Genomic DNA, 16,366 nt, shown 5'->3' on the forward strand with positions numbered 1-16,366 from the left:
TTATCATTAAAAACAAAAACAAATGCAATTTTCAATAAGAATTTAAATTGGAAGTTAATTTTAGGACTATGATGGAAGAGGACGTATTCTAAAGAGTTCACAGAAATTTAAAAATTATCGAATCCAGTGAAATGTTGGGCCAATTCCGATTAGTCAACTGTTATTAATGGAATGTATAAATAGACTTATATAATGAACCTGACAATTGGATGAAACTAGCTCAGGGTCCAAATACAACGATTTTATGCTTTCCTATTCTTCTAACACTCTCGTTTGTCACATAAATATTATGAATTATGTTTTATTAGTCATTATCACGCATTGAAAATATAACATAAAATAACATCGATATAGTTATTGACGTATCTGTTTTTTATGATATTTGATTAATTTTAAACTCACTTCTGTATTGAACATAAATATAGCTATACTTATCTCTTTTTATCTACAAAATGTTATTACGTCCGATGATGTTACATCCGATTTTAATCTATGATGTAATATAACAGCTTCCTAAGATAGCATATTGATATAAATATTTATAAAGATAAGATATGATTCTTAATTAATTTCGAACAATAAATATACCATAACTTATATTGTTTTACATTAATATACGAATCCGTGTATGTATTCGATTGGGGCCCGCGGGCCCAAATGATTCAGAACATAATCATCGAATGAATTAAGTTATGAGATGATCCTCCCGCTGTCGGACCGATCTTCGATTCTGGATTTCGTAGACACAGATGGCGCCTGGAATTCGAACAAATACAATCCCTGTAGCGTTTCCATTGGCTAGAAAGGACTCGCGATCTTAGCATGGATTGGCCGTTGATCGTGATCGAGAGATCTCGACAAATCCTGACTGTGTCCTGTAGAGCAAGGAAGGAGGGTACACGAACTGTACGTAAAGTGATCGTGCCGGTATCGCAGGTTCGTGCAGTTTTGGTCCATTGTCATCGCTTTTGACGGGATCACGGGGAGCAGCGACTGATCACGAGAAATAGATTGCACGTATGCACGTATTGAACGATAATAGCTACATTGACGAGGGACGTATAAGCAAGTGTACAAGGCTGTACATCCGATCAGTGTGTGTATGCGAGCACAACCGCGTGCGGGCGGTTCCCACACGTCCGTGCAACAAGTGTCATACACGGGAGCGCGGCGAATAACCGATTATTCCGAAGAGCACCGTGCATGGTGCTCGTTCTTTCTTCACCGAATAGAAAGAACGACCGGCGAGAATGGGTTGTGCGGTGAGCACCACCGGCGAGAAAGAAGCTGCGGAAAGGTCTAAGAAGATCGACAAGGATCTCAGAGCCGATGGGGAACGGGCCGCCAGTGAGGTCAAGCTCCTCTTGCTCGGTAATTTCTATTCCTTTTCTTTTCGTTTATATACTTTCTCCTTACAAGAATCGTTCCATCGTTATTCTTTCATTTCTTCCTTCACTTTGTTCATGATATTGTTTCGAAAATATCCTCTTCTTAGAAGACGATGTATTCCTCGACGTTTTGATAATTCGTCGTAAAAATAAATCGCTGCACTGTGCTACTACTGACAAAACGTTTTTTTCCGCTCATTTTTCCACCAATTCTTTAAAGTAATATTTGTTTTTTACTCCCAATAATATTTTCACGTCATTCACATTCCGATCAATTATCGGATTTGCGCAATCGTGCAACTGTAGCGCGGGCGCTTTTCTGAAATCTTTGAATCATCGTTTAGAATGAATCATTGTATATCGTATTGAACACTTACTCGATTACCGACAACTGCAGTCAGATATAATTTCCATTCATGAATATCGGTATCTTCATCATCGTTTTAAAGGGACAAATTTGGAAATCAAACGCTTTGACATGCACTAATACATGTTTATTAAACATACGAATGTATTCATTTTAAGGAGCTGGAGAATCTGGAAAATCTACTATAGTAAAACAAATGAAAATTATCCATGAAACTGGCTATAGTAAAGAAGAATGTGAACAATATAAACCTGTAGTTTGTAGTAATACAGTTCAAAGTCTTATGACAATAATTAGAGCCATGGGTCAACTTAGAATTGACTTTGCAGACCCTAATAAAGCGGTAAATACATTAATTTTAAATAAAAATGTTTCATATACTATTACATCATACATGTTTTATCAGTAATAGAGAAATCTAATCATGTTGTAGGATATAGCACGTCAATTCTTTACCCTAGCTTCTGCAGCAGAGGAGGGTGAGCTAACTGGGGAACTGGCACTATTAATGAAACGATTATGGCAGGACGCTGGAGTACAACTTTGTTTCACACGTAGTAGGGAATACCAGCTCAATGATTCTGCGGCATATTACCTTAATGCTTTAGATCGTATAGCACAACCTAATTATATTCCTACTCAGCAAGATGTTCTTAGAACACGTGTGAAAACAACAGGAATAGTAGAAACACACTTTTCTTTCAAAGGCTTACATTTTAAGTAAGTTTATTTCAAGATGTTTTTATTAATTTTGTATTACGAAACATTACTAAGAAATTTTCTGCTCTACCAGAATGTTTGATGTGGGTGGTCAAAGATCAGAAAGAAAGAAATGGATACACTGTTTTGAAGGAGTTACTGCAATCATATTTTGTGTTGCATTAAGTGGATACGACTTGGTTCTTGCAGAGGATGAAGAAATGAATAGAATGATAGAGTCGATGAAATTGTTTGATTCTATCTGTAATAGTAAGTGGTTTGTTGAAACATCGATCATTTTATTTCTAAACAAAAAAGATCTTTTTGAGGAAAAGATCACTAGGAGCCCATTGACTATTTGTTTCCCAGAGTATAAGGGTGCTAATACATATGAAGAATGTGCTTCTTACATTCAAATGAAATTCGAAAATTTGAATAAAAGAAAAGATCAGAAACAAATTTACACACATTTTACATGTGCTACCGACACATCTAATATACAATTTGTGTTTGATGCTGTAACCGATGTTATAATCAAAAACAATTTGAGTAATTGTGGTTTATTAAGTTAAACATACCAATATCTTATTAAATCAAAATGAGTAAATTGATATCTAAGATGTATAAACTTACGTGAGTGCACAAAGGATACACATGAGACTGAGAACAAATTGTTAGGAACAGAAATATAATTTGGGTATACCACCATGTATACCAATAATGCTATCTTTCCATTTTGTCATCTCCTGTTGGTTTTTACAATATTTTTATACTATGAATAATAGTACTATGAAATAATTTGTTAGATCCTTATCTATATCTTTCTCATGCAAAATATCATGACATTTCGTTGTAATTGGTTACTTTTAACTTATTACTTTATTTTAAATGACTAATGTAAAATTGGAATGTTTGAAAATTTAAATTGTTATCTTAATAAAAGAGCAGATACTGTTTTCAAACAAACAAATATCTGGTCTCACTGCTAACTGTGTTTAGTATATTAACCAGAACTAGTTAGCTATTAATTTAGTAATACCATTTTGTATATAATTTATTCATTAAAAATAATATGTTTATACTGAATGGAAATGTATTTCCATAACAGTGCTCGAAGCTATTCATTTCTCTTATAATAATTTGTCCATACTGCAATGACAGACACAGTTCATCATGTTGACAATATATATTTATACAAGCTAAATTTGATAAAAAATTTTGTAAAAAAGACAAGGACCTTTTTATACGTATCATTAAATAATGTTTAAAGGGTTGTCATTATTGCTCTATCTGCCAAACAAATGACAATGTTAGAATTAGTTACAGATTTAGAAAACAGTCTTATTATATTGATGAAATAAATAAAAAACTTTTTTAAAAAAGTGATATTTTTTTGAAATCCTATGCTTGCCGTTCTGAAATACAGAGTGATGGTAGCAGATTAGTGAATTTTAGAAAGTAACAAAATACATAATGTATTTGGTGTATCTAGGAAACGTATGTAAATTACAAGAGTTTTTCTCTTTTTTCACTAAAGTCATCTCTATTTACATTTCCATCAAATAGATACATGATTCAATTTATAAAAATGTTTAAGTTCATGTATTTTTAATATTGTTTTAGATTTGTAAATCATGTCATTTTAGATTTGTAACGTTTTCGCGAAATTTTCCGTTTAGAAAAGACTCATAGAAATGATGATACTCACACATTAAGTACTTATTATTCCAAATCTTCCACAATAATTAAGAATATTTCCTTCGTTGTATAAACACAGAATCTCATTTTAGTTGTAATTCGTATCGATCTCTATATTATATGTATATGTACAATAATACAATACATGTGAAGCTACAAAATAAATATAGTAATATTTTGTTTTTCTGACAGTGTTTAAAACTTTGATTTATACATACAATATATATGTACTTATGGAAAATATTTTGTATGAATACTGCTCTTTGAATCTTTTATTTTTATCATTATAACTAGCAGTAAACATAAATTACCTCTCTTTCAATTTTTAAAAATCATGTTTACCATCTATTTGTAATAAAATACAGTAAGGTGTAACATAGTTAATAAATCATTTTAACATTGATTGTAAAATTAATATATCATGAAAATATAACGTTTGTGGCTTGTGTATTTTATAATAGTATTAGTTTTTTTTCTTTATATTTAGCCACAATAAATTTTTTCCAAAGATTATATTAATATAACATTTTCAACAGCACAAATTTCATTAACATAATTATTAGTTTATTTGTTTTAACGATCATTAAGAAGTATTTAAACTGGGTACATTTTTAAACTCTGTATATGTTCTATGATATACAGGATGATTCAGCTTCTTTCCGCAAAAATTTACCAACATATGCTATAAGCAAGATTAATTAAATTAATTAATTATAATAAACATATGAAATGATAACGAACTGGTATTTCGTCAACACTTCATAAGAACATTGCTGCACGCCAATGGATTTTTACTTGTGGAGAACTATGAAAGAAAAAGTTTATTAAATACAAACTAATAGGTGTCAGGGGTTAATGCAAAGGATTCATGATTTATTTGTTGCAATTAAGAAAAATGAACAAGAAATGAGTAATGCAATAGATTCTATTTTCTGAAGATACCAATCCTGTATTCATAATAACGAACGACATTTTGAAATGGAATTATAATGTGAACCGACAATCTATTCCTATGTGGTATCGAACAAGAAAGCAGTCTATTACCATTTCGTATTTGTGTTATAGCTTGTTTTAATAAAACATTTAGGGGCATATATTTGTACAACATCTTTTTCTTATTTTTACTTATAGAATATGCTGGTAAAGTTTTACAGAAAAAAACTGGGGCTCCCTCCTATATGTATAATCAAATCTTTGAGGTATTTAACAGATTTGTTTATATGTAAAGTATAATAAGGAAATGCACGACAGGAAGCATAAATTCTTACAGTGTCTGAAAACTGAATTTGACTAACCAGAATAGACTTGAGATTTATAGTATGCTACACAGCTGTACATTACATAGAAGCAATCTATTCTGTTTTTAATCTCTATCTATATTTATAAATAATTAGCTACACAATGACACATAACGAGTCAATACCGAAATTATATAGACCACTGTTTAATGTGGATTTCTAGCTGGAATGGGTGGTCCACCTGATGTTCTTGCCGGTATTGGTGGTGGAGCATTTGACGCGGGTAAACTAGGTGGTGGATGTTGAGGAGGAGGAGGAGCTTGTCTTTGAGGTAGTGGAGGTGGTTTAGAATTGGGTGGCCTACTAGGTTCTTGCGAAAGATCCGTACGAGGTAATGGAGGTGGTGGACGGTTTGGTATGGGGTAGTTAGGTGATCCATCCATTATTTCTTCATAAATTGCAGATTCCGGAGATAACCTTTCGCTTTGGTCAAATTCTCTTTCTCTGGCTAAAGGTGCTGGATATTGATTGGGCAACACGCTAAATACACCAGCTCGTGGTCCTTGTTTTCGATCTTGTACTGGACTTTTTGGAGGTTGAGTTGGACGCCCTGGTGGAGCTGGTCTGGGTGGAGGAATTACTCCATTTGGACTACCTCTACTAGGGGATGATCGTTCTCCTATGTCTAATTGTTCTAATCTTTGCATAGGGCTCCTCATTGGAGAATTTGAAACAAACTGTGCAACTGTGGTATTACTGCAAAGTTCTATTTCTTTTTCAATTAGTTGTACCCAGTTTGGAGATTTCAATGATAATTTCAAGGCTTGACCACATACTTGAGTCATACCTTTTCTTGCTGCTGACAAAGCACATTGTCCATCTCTAAATGTTACCCAGATTGTTTCACCGACGAATCTGACAAGGATTACTTCGCCAATATGAGAGAAATCTTGCAATAGAGCCATCATGAAATTTTCATCGAACACGCTGTCCATATCATCCGATTCTTCAACTGCTTTAACTACTATAGTGCCATCAGGTGGGCCCAAATCTTGAATCACTTCCTTGAATACTCGTTCGCGCTTTTCAGATTCAACGCAATGAATATCTATATCTATAATGGCAATAACCGGCCGATGATCACTTTGTTTCAATTCTGCTCTGCCATAATGAATTAATTTTCCTGGATTCCAATCTGTAGGGGAATCTAAAACAAATGAGCGAAAATGTAATTAACGAAAGTGACAAGAATGCCAACGAGAATCATAATTGTATGGAACTAACCGATGTCAGGTACTTGTTTTCGACGTTTCCACAATACTCTGTCCGTCCAAGCAGGCTGTCGACATTTTTCACTAGTATCATAGTCACCAGAGAAAAGATCATACTTGTATGTTGGAGCAAAGTTAATAGGACCTTCCAAAAAATTTTTGAAAACATTTCCTTGCTCCTGTTGAACCTAAATTCGAAATATGTTAAGGAAATTATCAAACATGTTTGTATAAAGTATTTACTTTACAAATTTATTGTCTTTACCTTCAACTGATCATATTGTAATATTTGATCAAATTCGTTTCTTTTGATCATTTCTTTCATCTCATCCTTATCCATATCAACCCTGTAATTGAAATCTCCACACCAAAATACGTAATCGTGAGTATTCAATGTTCTTCCCATAGGGAAGGTAATTTTTCGCGTAATTTCCGCATAATCTGCATTGCGTTCATTCACTTGAGATTGACCAGCAGCAAAATGTGCACAAACAAAACAAAAGGACGTGGAATACAATACGCATCTAATAGCAGCAGCTCCTTTATTTCCTGTTGCACCTCCCAAACCAGTTTTTACACAATCTACAGCTACATCTCTTAAATAAGGTGCATGCTCAGGTCGTATGAATAAATAAAGACAAACACCGACTAATTGTTGATATGTGACTAAAACATATTCAGTATCCCGAGAAAGTACTTTTTGCAATTCCTCTGCCCAAGCTTTTGCATTATCAGTACTAGCAGCCATTATGTTACTAGCATTCAAGTCAACGATTTCTTCGAATCCTATCGCAAATATATCTACAGGAATATTGTCATATTCAACTGATACTAGAGCTGTAAAAAAGATATAATTAATTCGTAAAAAATTTATTTTATTAATAGCAGAAAATATATTTAGGTTTAGAACTTACATGATGATTTTCGTGGAGCATCTAGTAACCAATCAGAAAGAGACACATCTTTGTACACGACACTTCGGAAGTGTTTCCCTCCATTAACGTTGTAAGTACCAACACTTACTCTGAGATTCATTGTAGCTACATACTCATTATATCTTTTACACATTTCTCTGAGAACGCTCGGTGGAGCGTGTAGCATATTTGAAGGTAAAAGTAATCGAGCTCTATCCGCTAATTCAGTATTTAAAGTTGATCCCAATAACAAAATGTCAATAGCTTCTTGTTTACTGGAGTCTAATAAATTATTTTGTATTGTTCTAGCTGCAGATCTTGCACCATCCATTAATTTTGAACTTCCTTGAATTGCTCCAGTACCAGCATATATTTTACTTACTTCATTACCATTGTTGATCCACATTTGTCTAAATACTTCTTCAAATCTTGAAACCATCTGCTGTTTTTCAAGTAACTTTAATAATCCAAGTTGTTTGCTAAGTATCTCCAATGCAAAAAATGTTTGTACACAATTTGTTCTATCTAAACAATCGAGACAATTTGTTCTAATAGTCCCAGTTTGTTCAAGAATGACAGTATTACCAGCCGCATAAAACAAGGAAAATGATTCTAAATATTTATCTACTTTTGTTTTCAACTTTGAAAGGTTTTTCATATTTCCACCTCTGCATTCTTGGTGGTAATCAAATAGAATATGTGGTACATCAGTATGTTCTGACATATTATGATGAGTTTGGAATAATTGACTTAACATTGCTTCTCCTTCTTTACTCCCAATCAGACTAGATCCAAGAAGATTGATAATTACTTGCTGGCCATACCTTTGTTTAATCATATTCAAATGTCTATTAAAGGCTGGTGCAGAAGCTTCAGAACCACGAGAAATTTTCACTTTGTGAGAACCAACCTGTATGCCAGGCTGTTCCCAGAATAAAGGAACTGATCCCCTGGTTTGCACATAAGAGGTTACTTCATTATCTAAATATATTACTTGCTCTGTTTCTACAAAATTTGCTACATGACCATCATCATTAGTTCCTCTGACATTAAACCTAGATAATGAACATAAATCTATAGAATATTGCTAATGTAAAATGCAAGCTTGGTTTTAAATGATTAATATAGTATTATCAAGTATGATTGTATTATATTACATGATAAGAACTGATATGAGTGGCACTACTGTTTCGGTGTCGTAAAATAATTAGTTTATGGATTATTTGTATTCAGTTAAGAATGAATTAAGAATACCTTGTGCCTGCCCGTTCACAACTTAATCTAGACATGAGGACAGCACGAGCTTGTCTATGACCAACATATACAGTTCGAATTTCCACACTACCACACATTGCTTTAAGTAACCAATGGGATGTATCCACACCATATCTTAATAAATGTATATGTAACATCCGATTCCTATTTGTTACATGGAAAAAAAAGAACATTGAGATTTTTGATACATACATACATATAATATATGTTATGTACTGACCAAAAGAATCTATTGTCAGTTGTTGTAGATTTGCATCTCCTCTGTGCACTAAGGGTAATATCAAGAGGCTCTTGATTAGCAGACCAAGAAAAATAAAATGTACCAGAGTTGAGAACTTTTCTAACTTCAGATACACGATCCTCGTTACTTTGTGTATAATGAAGTGGTACAAAATGAGTCTGTGTAATTCTAAATACTTCGGACTCTCCTATTTTGCCAACTGAAAAACAGCCAGTCACAAGAACAAGATATAATAAAGTATTTTCACCTGCATTTAACTGCAATACGCCTAAGCATCCATATGCATCTAATAATTTTGTATATTTCCCTTTCAAAGTGTCTGTTTCTTCAGCAGCTGTAAAGTAATATTTAAAAAATTAAGGAATTTATTTGATAGATATCACTTCTTATGTTTTCTAAGCGATAATTTTAAAGAAAAAAAAAAAATTGAAAGATTAAAGTTAAAGGATATTCGCTGAAAAATATTAATTACGATAAAGTACTTACAAAGAACAGCGACTGCCTGTGATTCGAAAAGAACAGTTTCCTTTCGATTTCGTTGTTCCAATATAAGTGAATGAGGACTAGGTGGTTTTAACTTTTCGTAGACGCGAAACCCTTTGCCCATCGCCATTGTTGTACTAATGTCTTTGAAAGTTTCGGGGATAAATGTACACTTTGGTAGAATATGACAGCCCCGTCTGTCATACGGAGGAGTGTGATCACCCTACTCTTACTATGTTTTCTTTCTTTCTACCGACTGATCTTCTTTCTTCGCTACTGACAGTGATATGCTTCTCCCTACTAGTTAACGGTGGAGAGTAGCGCTCTTTTCGCTAATCCGTCGATACTTCGATATTTTCGCAATATATACATCGCGATTTCACGGAGTCTACAGTCTGCTTGTCTAACCGTAACAATCAATCGAACGCGCCATTTTGAAATTTTGAAAAATCAAATATGCAACAATCTCGCGCCATAAACATCGGTCAATTAAAAGTTGCTTCATCAGTAACATAGAATTTTTGTGATTAAAAAAACCGTTCTCCTTTCATAACTTTTGAACGTAAATAAAGTAATATGTGAACGCTAGTGTGAAAAATTCAAGCAAGAATACAAAATTTTGTGCACACAGTGAAAGCTTATATACAGAATTCATCAATCGTGAATTTTTAATGTAACTTATCAACTTTAATTTTAAAAGGTGTCATTTTGACGAATTTCGAATGTTTTAGTTTTTAAGGCAACCTCCTAATCTTTTTGTGTAACTAATTTTAAGTATCAGAAAGAATAATGTTCCAGATCCCGTCAAAAGGAGTTTTGAAGGTAACAGTCTTTAAAATTTAATACGTATTATAGAAATAACCATTATACAGAAGCTTTATCATATTTTAAACGTATACCGTTGACTGTGAAATAAAAATATAAAGATTTCTTCTACGGTTTCTACCCGTTAAAGTGAACGGAAAGATATTGAGCTATATTGAAATTTAAAAAACTAGATGTTTAATACGATAATATTGTTGATTTTCAAGTTGTATCGTAGCAAATAAATAATATATAAGAATGATTAATTCAATTTGTTATAAATATTAGAAAACAAACATTTCCTGTAGTAAAAGCAATCGATGTTTTTTAAAATCATTCAAAATAACTTGTTTAATATCTTCTAGTACAATATATTAGTTACTGAAACATAACAGTTCAATGAATCATGATTTTATAAAAGATATTTTCAAAAAGATACAATTCTTGCGGTAAAGTTTATTTCTTTTAGTGACATATTAATTATTACATTTATTTTCCACAATGGTCGTTAAGTTTAAACGGGATTCTTTATTAAATGATCGATCGTATCTATTCTAATGTATCGCGTATAAATAATTAAAAAAAAATTCAATTATAGTTTTTAATGGATGTCTTTGATCGTTGCATGCACCTCAAGTCTAATTACAGAAAATGTCACGTTCTTTTACATTACCACAATATTTACATGTTAAAGGTACCATTTATTGGCACCTAATTAAATTGTTAGGCTATGTGTTTTCTTCCACTTTCTTTTTTTTGCTTTAGCCAGTCGTTGATACTAAAATGTTTCTTAGTAGTAGTAATGCTTTAATGGAAAAATTAGAGGATCCATCGAATCAGCACAAGCGAAATTCATATTTAAACTCATGTGAGAAAAAATACACATATCATAATCCATAAAATCAATAATTCTTATATCTTTTGTTCAACTGTGTGATAAGCATCAATAAAAACAATTTTCTAAATATGAATTTCAGAAAATGCAATTAAACAATATTCATGGAAATACTCTTAGACTAGGAAATTATACATTATATATCAAATTTTAACAATCAGTCAATAAAAGTTAATACTTTCCTACATGTTATTCTTCATTGATGCTTTCTCTTTCCTTCTCTAACCTCCTTGCTGTCTTTGATTAAGGTATCAATAAAATTCCTTATTTATATAGGATTACATAAATAACAAACAGGTTCAATTTTCTTTTCTACAGACACCACTTTTAATAAAAATGTAAAAATTATCTGATAAAAATAATTTAAAAATCGTTTAATCGGCAAAGAATACTTAAATCTAAAACTATTTTCTAAAACATTGTCAATTGAAATGATTCTACGCACTATTCCAAATTTTTTCTTTAATGACGAATGATTAACTAATGTGTAAATAATAGCTGTTGGAATATAATACTTCAAGAACTAAACTATAGCTGTTTTGTAAGTTTGGCATGATTGTGAAAGAGATTGCAACGATGTAACAAAATATTTACGATCACTTGGTATTTATACCTCAAGAAAATCCTTCAGTAAAGTGACTCGACGTTTTTCAGCAATATCCATTTGATTTTCCAAATCTCCACGATTTGTTGTTTCTGCATGTTCTATTTTCCAAGAAAGATCTTCTATTTCCGCTTCCAATTGCGCTTGTTGGTATTCAAACTTTAAATATTCATTATACATTTTATTACACATTTAGTTTTCTATCTATAAAATTATTTAGTATTTTAAAATTTTAAATAGATATTTACTAATTCTTTTCGCGGTCCCGGTTCCATATAATAAGCATAAGGATAGGTATACTGTAAAGTATAGCGGCAGCGCGTTAAAAGCGACGCAGCTGCAAATAAATGTTGCCAATCGATCCACGTTCCACTAGAGTTCATTACTTTCTTGTTTATTTGCATCTTTATAGCTTCTAAAGTTTGTTCTTCCAATTTTAACGACTTACTGTGATTTTCCCACTGAAAGTATGTTTAAAAATATTGGTAACATGCCAGTTAAATATAAATTTAATTCTTGAAGAAAATAATTTACTCTTTCGTAATAATGAAGATATTTTTTTAGAGCTTCTCTTGCTTGTGCAAGAACACTCTCATGAGCAATGTTAGGATTCTCTTTATATCTTGAACATACATAATATTCGCTTCCGTGTGCTTTCCAATCTCCAAGACACATCCAACAAAAATCATGCTTACAACTATAACATTGCATGTGATTACAACCACCATTTTTTTCTATGCAAATATGGCATTTTGGACACTAAAAAATTAAAGGATATTTGTTATAAAACTACATATAATATTATACACAGAAATATGCGACTTAAATACTAACATCTTTGGTGTGGGCACTAATATAATTAGCTGTTTCTGAATCATCTGCACATTTTGTTAGCCATCTTTTCATAGTATTACAGTCAGTGGGTGCGTGGTAATCAATACCACACCGGAAACTGCAATAATTACACCTTTTGATTAATACTATACTAGAGTAATATAAATATTAAAAAATTTTAGTTGCATACCAAAACACAGTTCTACATGATGAACACATCACTCTTTTTGCTCTTTGCTCTTTCGAACGCATAATCATTTGACAATTGGGTCCGGGACAAAACCTTAATTGTGGATGGGATTTTACATAATCACAAAAAGCAAACTGTTGATATCTTTCTCTCATGTTAGGCTTAGTAAGTAGAGATAAAACAAAGTCTTCTGGAGCTAAGACATTACAATCCTGTGCCATGCAACTTATTCCTAGTTTAAATTAACTTAGCTGAGCTCGATTCAATGGATAATCTGATCTACTTCAATGAACTTACCTGTAGAAATACCTTGGGTTATTTGTACTTCAAAATGCATGCACCAACAGTCTTTACAAAATGAATGTCCACATGTTAGAGTAGAAAATTTCTCAGCTGGATATATTGTAACACAAACGGAACATAATCCACCCCTTTGACCTTTTAGTGCTGATAGTGACTCCAATGGAGGTAATGATTTTATTTTTGAATTAATTAACAAACTGGAAGCATTGGTACGATACTTTGCGATGATGTCTTGTAATGCCCAATTGTGTGCGTGTAATAAAACTTTGGCTAAGGATGGTGTTATATGGAGACTATTACTTAACAACTCTACATCTTCATTTAAAAGTCTTTCCACTTCTTCAATTCTTAAACAATCATATACAGCATATTCAGGATCTCTTCGGCTTTGATCATTATCTATATCATTGTCACCTTCACCATCCCATGGGTGTACATTATAATAATCTTCATAACCTGGATCTCCGCAATCTGAGTCGGAGCAATCCATTTCAGTATCATATTCCTCAGTTGTCATCTGTCATAAATATCATATGAGTATATTATTTTATTATAAAGAAATATTTTAAATTGCATATTCTACAAGGCTTGCAGTTAATGTACAATTTGTGCACATATAGTAGGTATATTATTCTTCTCATAACCTTATAATTTTTAGTATTTATTTATAAACATTAAAATATTAAGTGTGTTAATATATGAATAAACAGTGAGAACATAACAAAGAAGTAATTAAATTACTGCTTTATTAATAAAGGGAACAAAAGATACAAATTTCAACAGAAAGGGTTTTCACTAACCATACAGAAACAACAGAGTTTTACAATACATATTTTCGGATTTTGTACAAATTGTACAATTACTTAAATAGTCAATTTATTTATGTAGCATAAAATAATAATTAGACGTATTAAAGGTATGGTAGTAGGTTCATCGTTTGATTATTTCTTGTCTAAAATGTATTTTTGTGACGTTTGGTAAACATTTTGATGGGATCTCGATTATTGTATTATAATGAGGTGTTTGTTCATTTTGTTCCATTTACATAGTCCAAAAAACATACCTTTATGTTCTTATGCATCAAGAAAAATGCATTGATGCGTTTACTTTGTTAGTTAAATGAAAAAGTTATTAAAAGGCTTTATTGTAGCCGTTTATATCAATAGTTACACTGGCGCATGAGTTATGTGTACGTCCTTCCATGTCAGGCGTATGATGTGAACGATGTTGTAACAGATGATTTCATTTAATCTGAAAGAAGATAAGAATGTCAAAATCACCTGATACAAAACAGCTGAGTTTAACAAAATGCATATATGTTAATTCATGCAATATTATAAAAAATGTGAATAATTTATTTTTAGGTATATATAATATAAATGTATCTCAAAATTTTATTTATGAATGTTAATCATTTTGAGATTCATTTTTAAAGCAATGAGTATACTTCCTCATTGTACTGTGGAAATTCTAGGTAACATTTAGTATATATGCTTTTGAATGATTTATTTATATATTATATTAACATTATATTCTCTTATGATCATTATATGTATATATACATAAATGTATACACATTTTGTTCTTATTTCTTAAATATGATTTTATATTTGTACAAATTACATAAGAATATTAGAAACTTTAATATTAAATATATTGTACAAAAATTGGTATATGAGATAAGAAGTGCTATTCTGTATTTTATCATGTTGTGTTTTCAAATTATACGGAAGTCGAAATAAATACTTTTATAAAGTTACATTCTATTTCAAAAAAAGAGAGGAGAGAGGCACAAAGAAAGAAAGAATAGAATTATGTAGACTTTTTATTTCATAGAGTTAGCTATCTATATGATTCTTATAGTTGGGTACCTAAGTATACATGTACATACTTTCGTATGCCATCATATGTCGTATTCATGGTTTCGTTATGATCAGCGGTCAAGTGTGTGTTTCTAACCTCTAAGCTTATTTAAAGAATTCAATTATTACGGATTATTGGAATTATGTCTGTATATCACGATGAAGTAGAAATTGAAGATTTTGAGTATGACGAGGACGAAGAAGTATATTACTACCCATGCCCTTGTGGGGATCAGTTTCAAATCTCTAAAGAAGAATTAGCTGCTGGTGTGGAAGAAGCCACATGTCCTTCGTGCTCTTTGGTTATAAAAGTAATTTACGATAAGGAGGCATTTGCAGCTAAACAAGAAGAACTTGTTAGGGATGAGGAAAAACAGATTTTGATCCAAAAGGTTTGAGTTACATTGGACGACTTTCTAAGATACTGATACTCTGTATTTTTCATACACACGTTCAAGCTGAACAAAATTGGACACACGAACAATGGCCAAAGTATATATATATGTATATATATATAATTAATATTATGATGTATATACAATATATTTGTACATAATTACCAGCAGATTTGAAACAAATTTTCAAATTGCCCTTAATTCTCTATTATATTGGTTGTTATTGTTAGAAAATAGAACATGTATAATACAATTATAATGGATAATAACAGAAAACTTTCCACGTCAATCAGCATAAAACAATTAGACTCTGCTAAAGTAGAGGTATTGTCACCACCAGTCTGACAACTTGCACCCTTAAAGACAAATATCCTCTTTTGAAGTAAAAACATTTGTCCTTTGATATTAATCTTAAAGCTAATTATCTGATGGAACAAAAAGATTAACAATGTGTTGTTTCTCATAAATAAAAGAGATACAAAGAAGTATTCAAATAAGTACCAAGATCGGGAATAAAAGTAGTTGTGAGAGAATGTCGATAGAATTGAAATCTCAGCTGTAAAATCATAAAGGTCTGAAGAAGCCTAAAAAGGAAAAGGAAACAGAAAGGAGAAGGATGATGGAAGAAAAGAACTCGACAAGGAAATGAGCAAGGGAATCAATAACGTGAATAATTGTATAATTATTCTAACGATGGAGAAGGTTACCACGATGAAAACGATAATTTAGATGATGGACCTATTTATTAAGATAGTTTTTATAAGAATTGAAAATTTCTCTCTGTTTTCCATTATTGGACTAGGATACTTATAAGCTGCTAATTGAGCACTGTATGGCAATGTATATATGTATTTTTTACCGAATTGTGTATATTGATAATAAATTATTTTAGGATACTTAAATAA

At 31.6% G+C, this 16,366-nt stretch overlaps 4 protein-coding genes across 4 annotated transcripts; 2 read left to right on the forward strand and 2 right to left on the reverse strand.

The window, feature by feature from the left end:
- Positions 1 to 117: 117 nt before the first annotated feature.
- Positions 118 to 4,343, forward strand: LOC126869611 (guanine nucleotide-binding protein G(i) subunit alpha). The gene is made up of 4 exons (XM_050626414.1): positions 118 to 1,371; positions 1,914 to 2,098; positions 2,189 to 2,475; positions 2,549 to 4,343. Exons 1-4 carry the CDS (start codon positions 1,251 to 1,253, stop codon positions 3,024 to 3,026), a joined length of 1,071 nt encoding a protein of 356 aa, XP_050482371.1. The 5' UTR covers positions 118 to 1,250; the 3' UTR covers positions 3,027 to 4,343.
- On the reverse strand, positions 4,155 to 10,683 carry LOC126869562 (synaptojanin-1). The gene is made up of 7 exons (XM_050626265.1): positions 9,578 to 10,683; positions 9,071 to 9,425; positions 8,830 to 8,994; positions 7,576 to 8,630; positions 6,927 to 7,498; positions 6,675 to 6,849; positions 4,155 to 6,597 (listed from the first exon to the last, which is right to left on the reverse strand). The coding sequence occupies exons 1-7, from the start codon at positions 9,702 to 9,704 to the stop codon at positions 5,597 to 5,599; spliced, it is 3,450 nt and encodes a 1,149-aa protein (XP_050482222.1). The 5' UTR covers positions 9,705 to 10,683; the 3' UTR covers positions 4,155 to 5,596.
- A 131-nt stretch (positions 10,684 to 10,814) lies between these two features.
- On the reverse strand, positions 10,815 to 14,529 carry LOC126869597 (potential E3 ubiquitin-protein ligase ariadne-2). The gene is made up of 7 exons (XM_050626392.1): positions 14,268 to 14,529; positions 13,199 to 13,721; positions 12,902 to 13,133; positions 12,712 to 12,829; positions 12,412 to 12,636; positions 12,126 to 12,338; positions 10,815 to 12,036 (listed from the first exon to the last, which is right to left on the reverse strand). The coding sequence occupies exons 1-7, from the start codon at positions 14,283 to 14,285 to the stop codon at positions 11,881 to 11,883; spliced, it is 1,485 nt and encodes a 494-aa protein (XP_050482349.1). The 5' UTR covers positions 14,286 to 14,529; the 3' UTR covers positions 10,815 to 11,880.
- A 560-nt stretch (positions 14,530 to 15,089) lies between these two features.
- On the forward strand, positions 15,090 to 16,366 carry LOC126869624 (diphthamide biosynthesis protein 3). Its single transcript, XM_050626445.1, has one exon. The coding sequence runs from the start codon at positions 15,210 to 15,212 to the stop codon at positions 15,462 to 15,464; it is 255 nt and encodes an 84-aa protein (XP_050482402.1). The 5' UTR covers positions 15,090 to 15,209; the 3' UTR covers positions 15,465 to 16,366.

This window comes from Bombus huntii, chromosome 9 (assembly GCF_024542735.1).
Source record: "Bombus huntii isolate Logan2020A chromosome 9, iyBomHunt1.1, whole genome shotgun sequence".
NCBI classification, from domain to species: Eukaryota; Metazoa; Arthropoda; class Insecta; order Hymenoptera; family Apidae; genus Bombus; species Bombus huntii.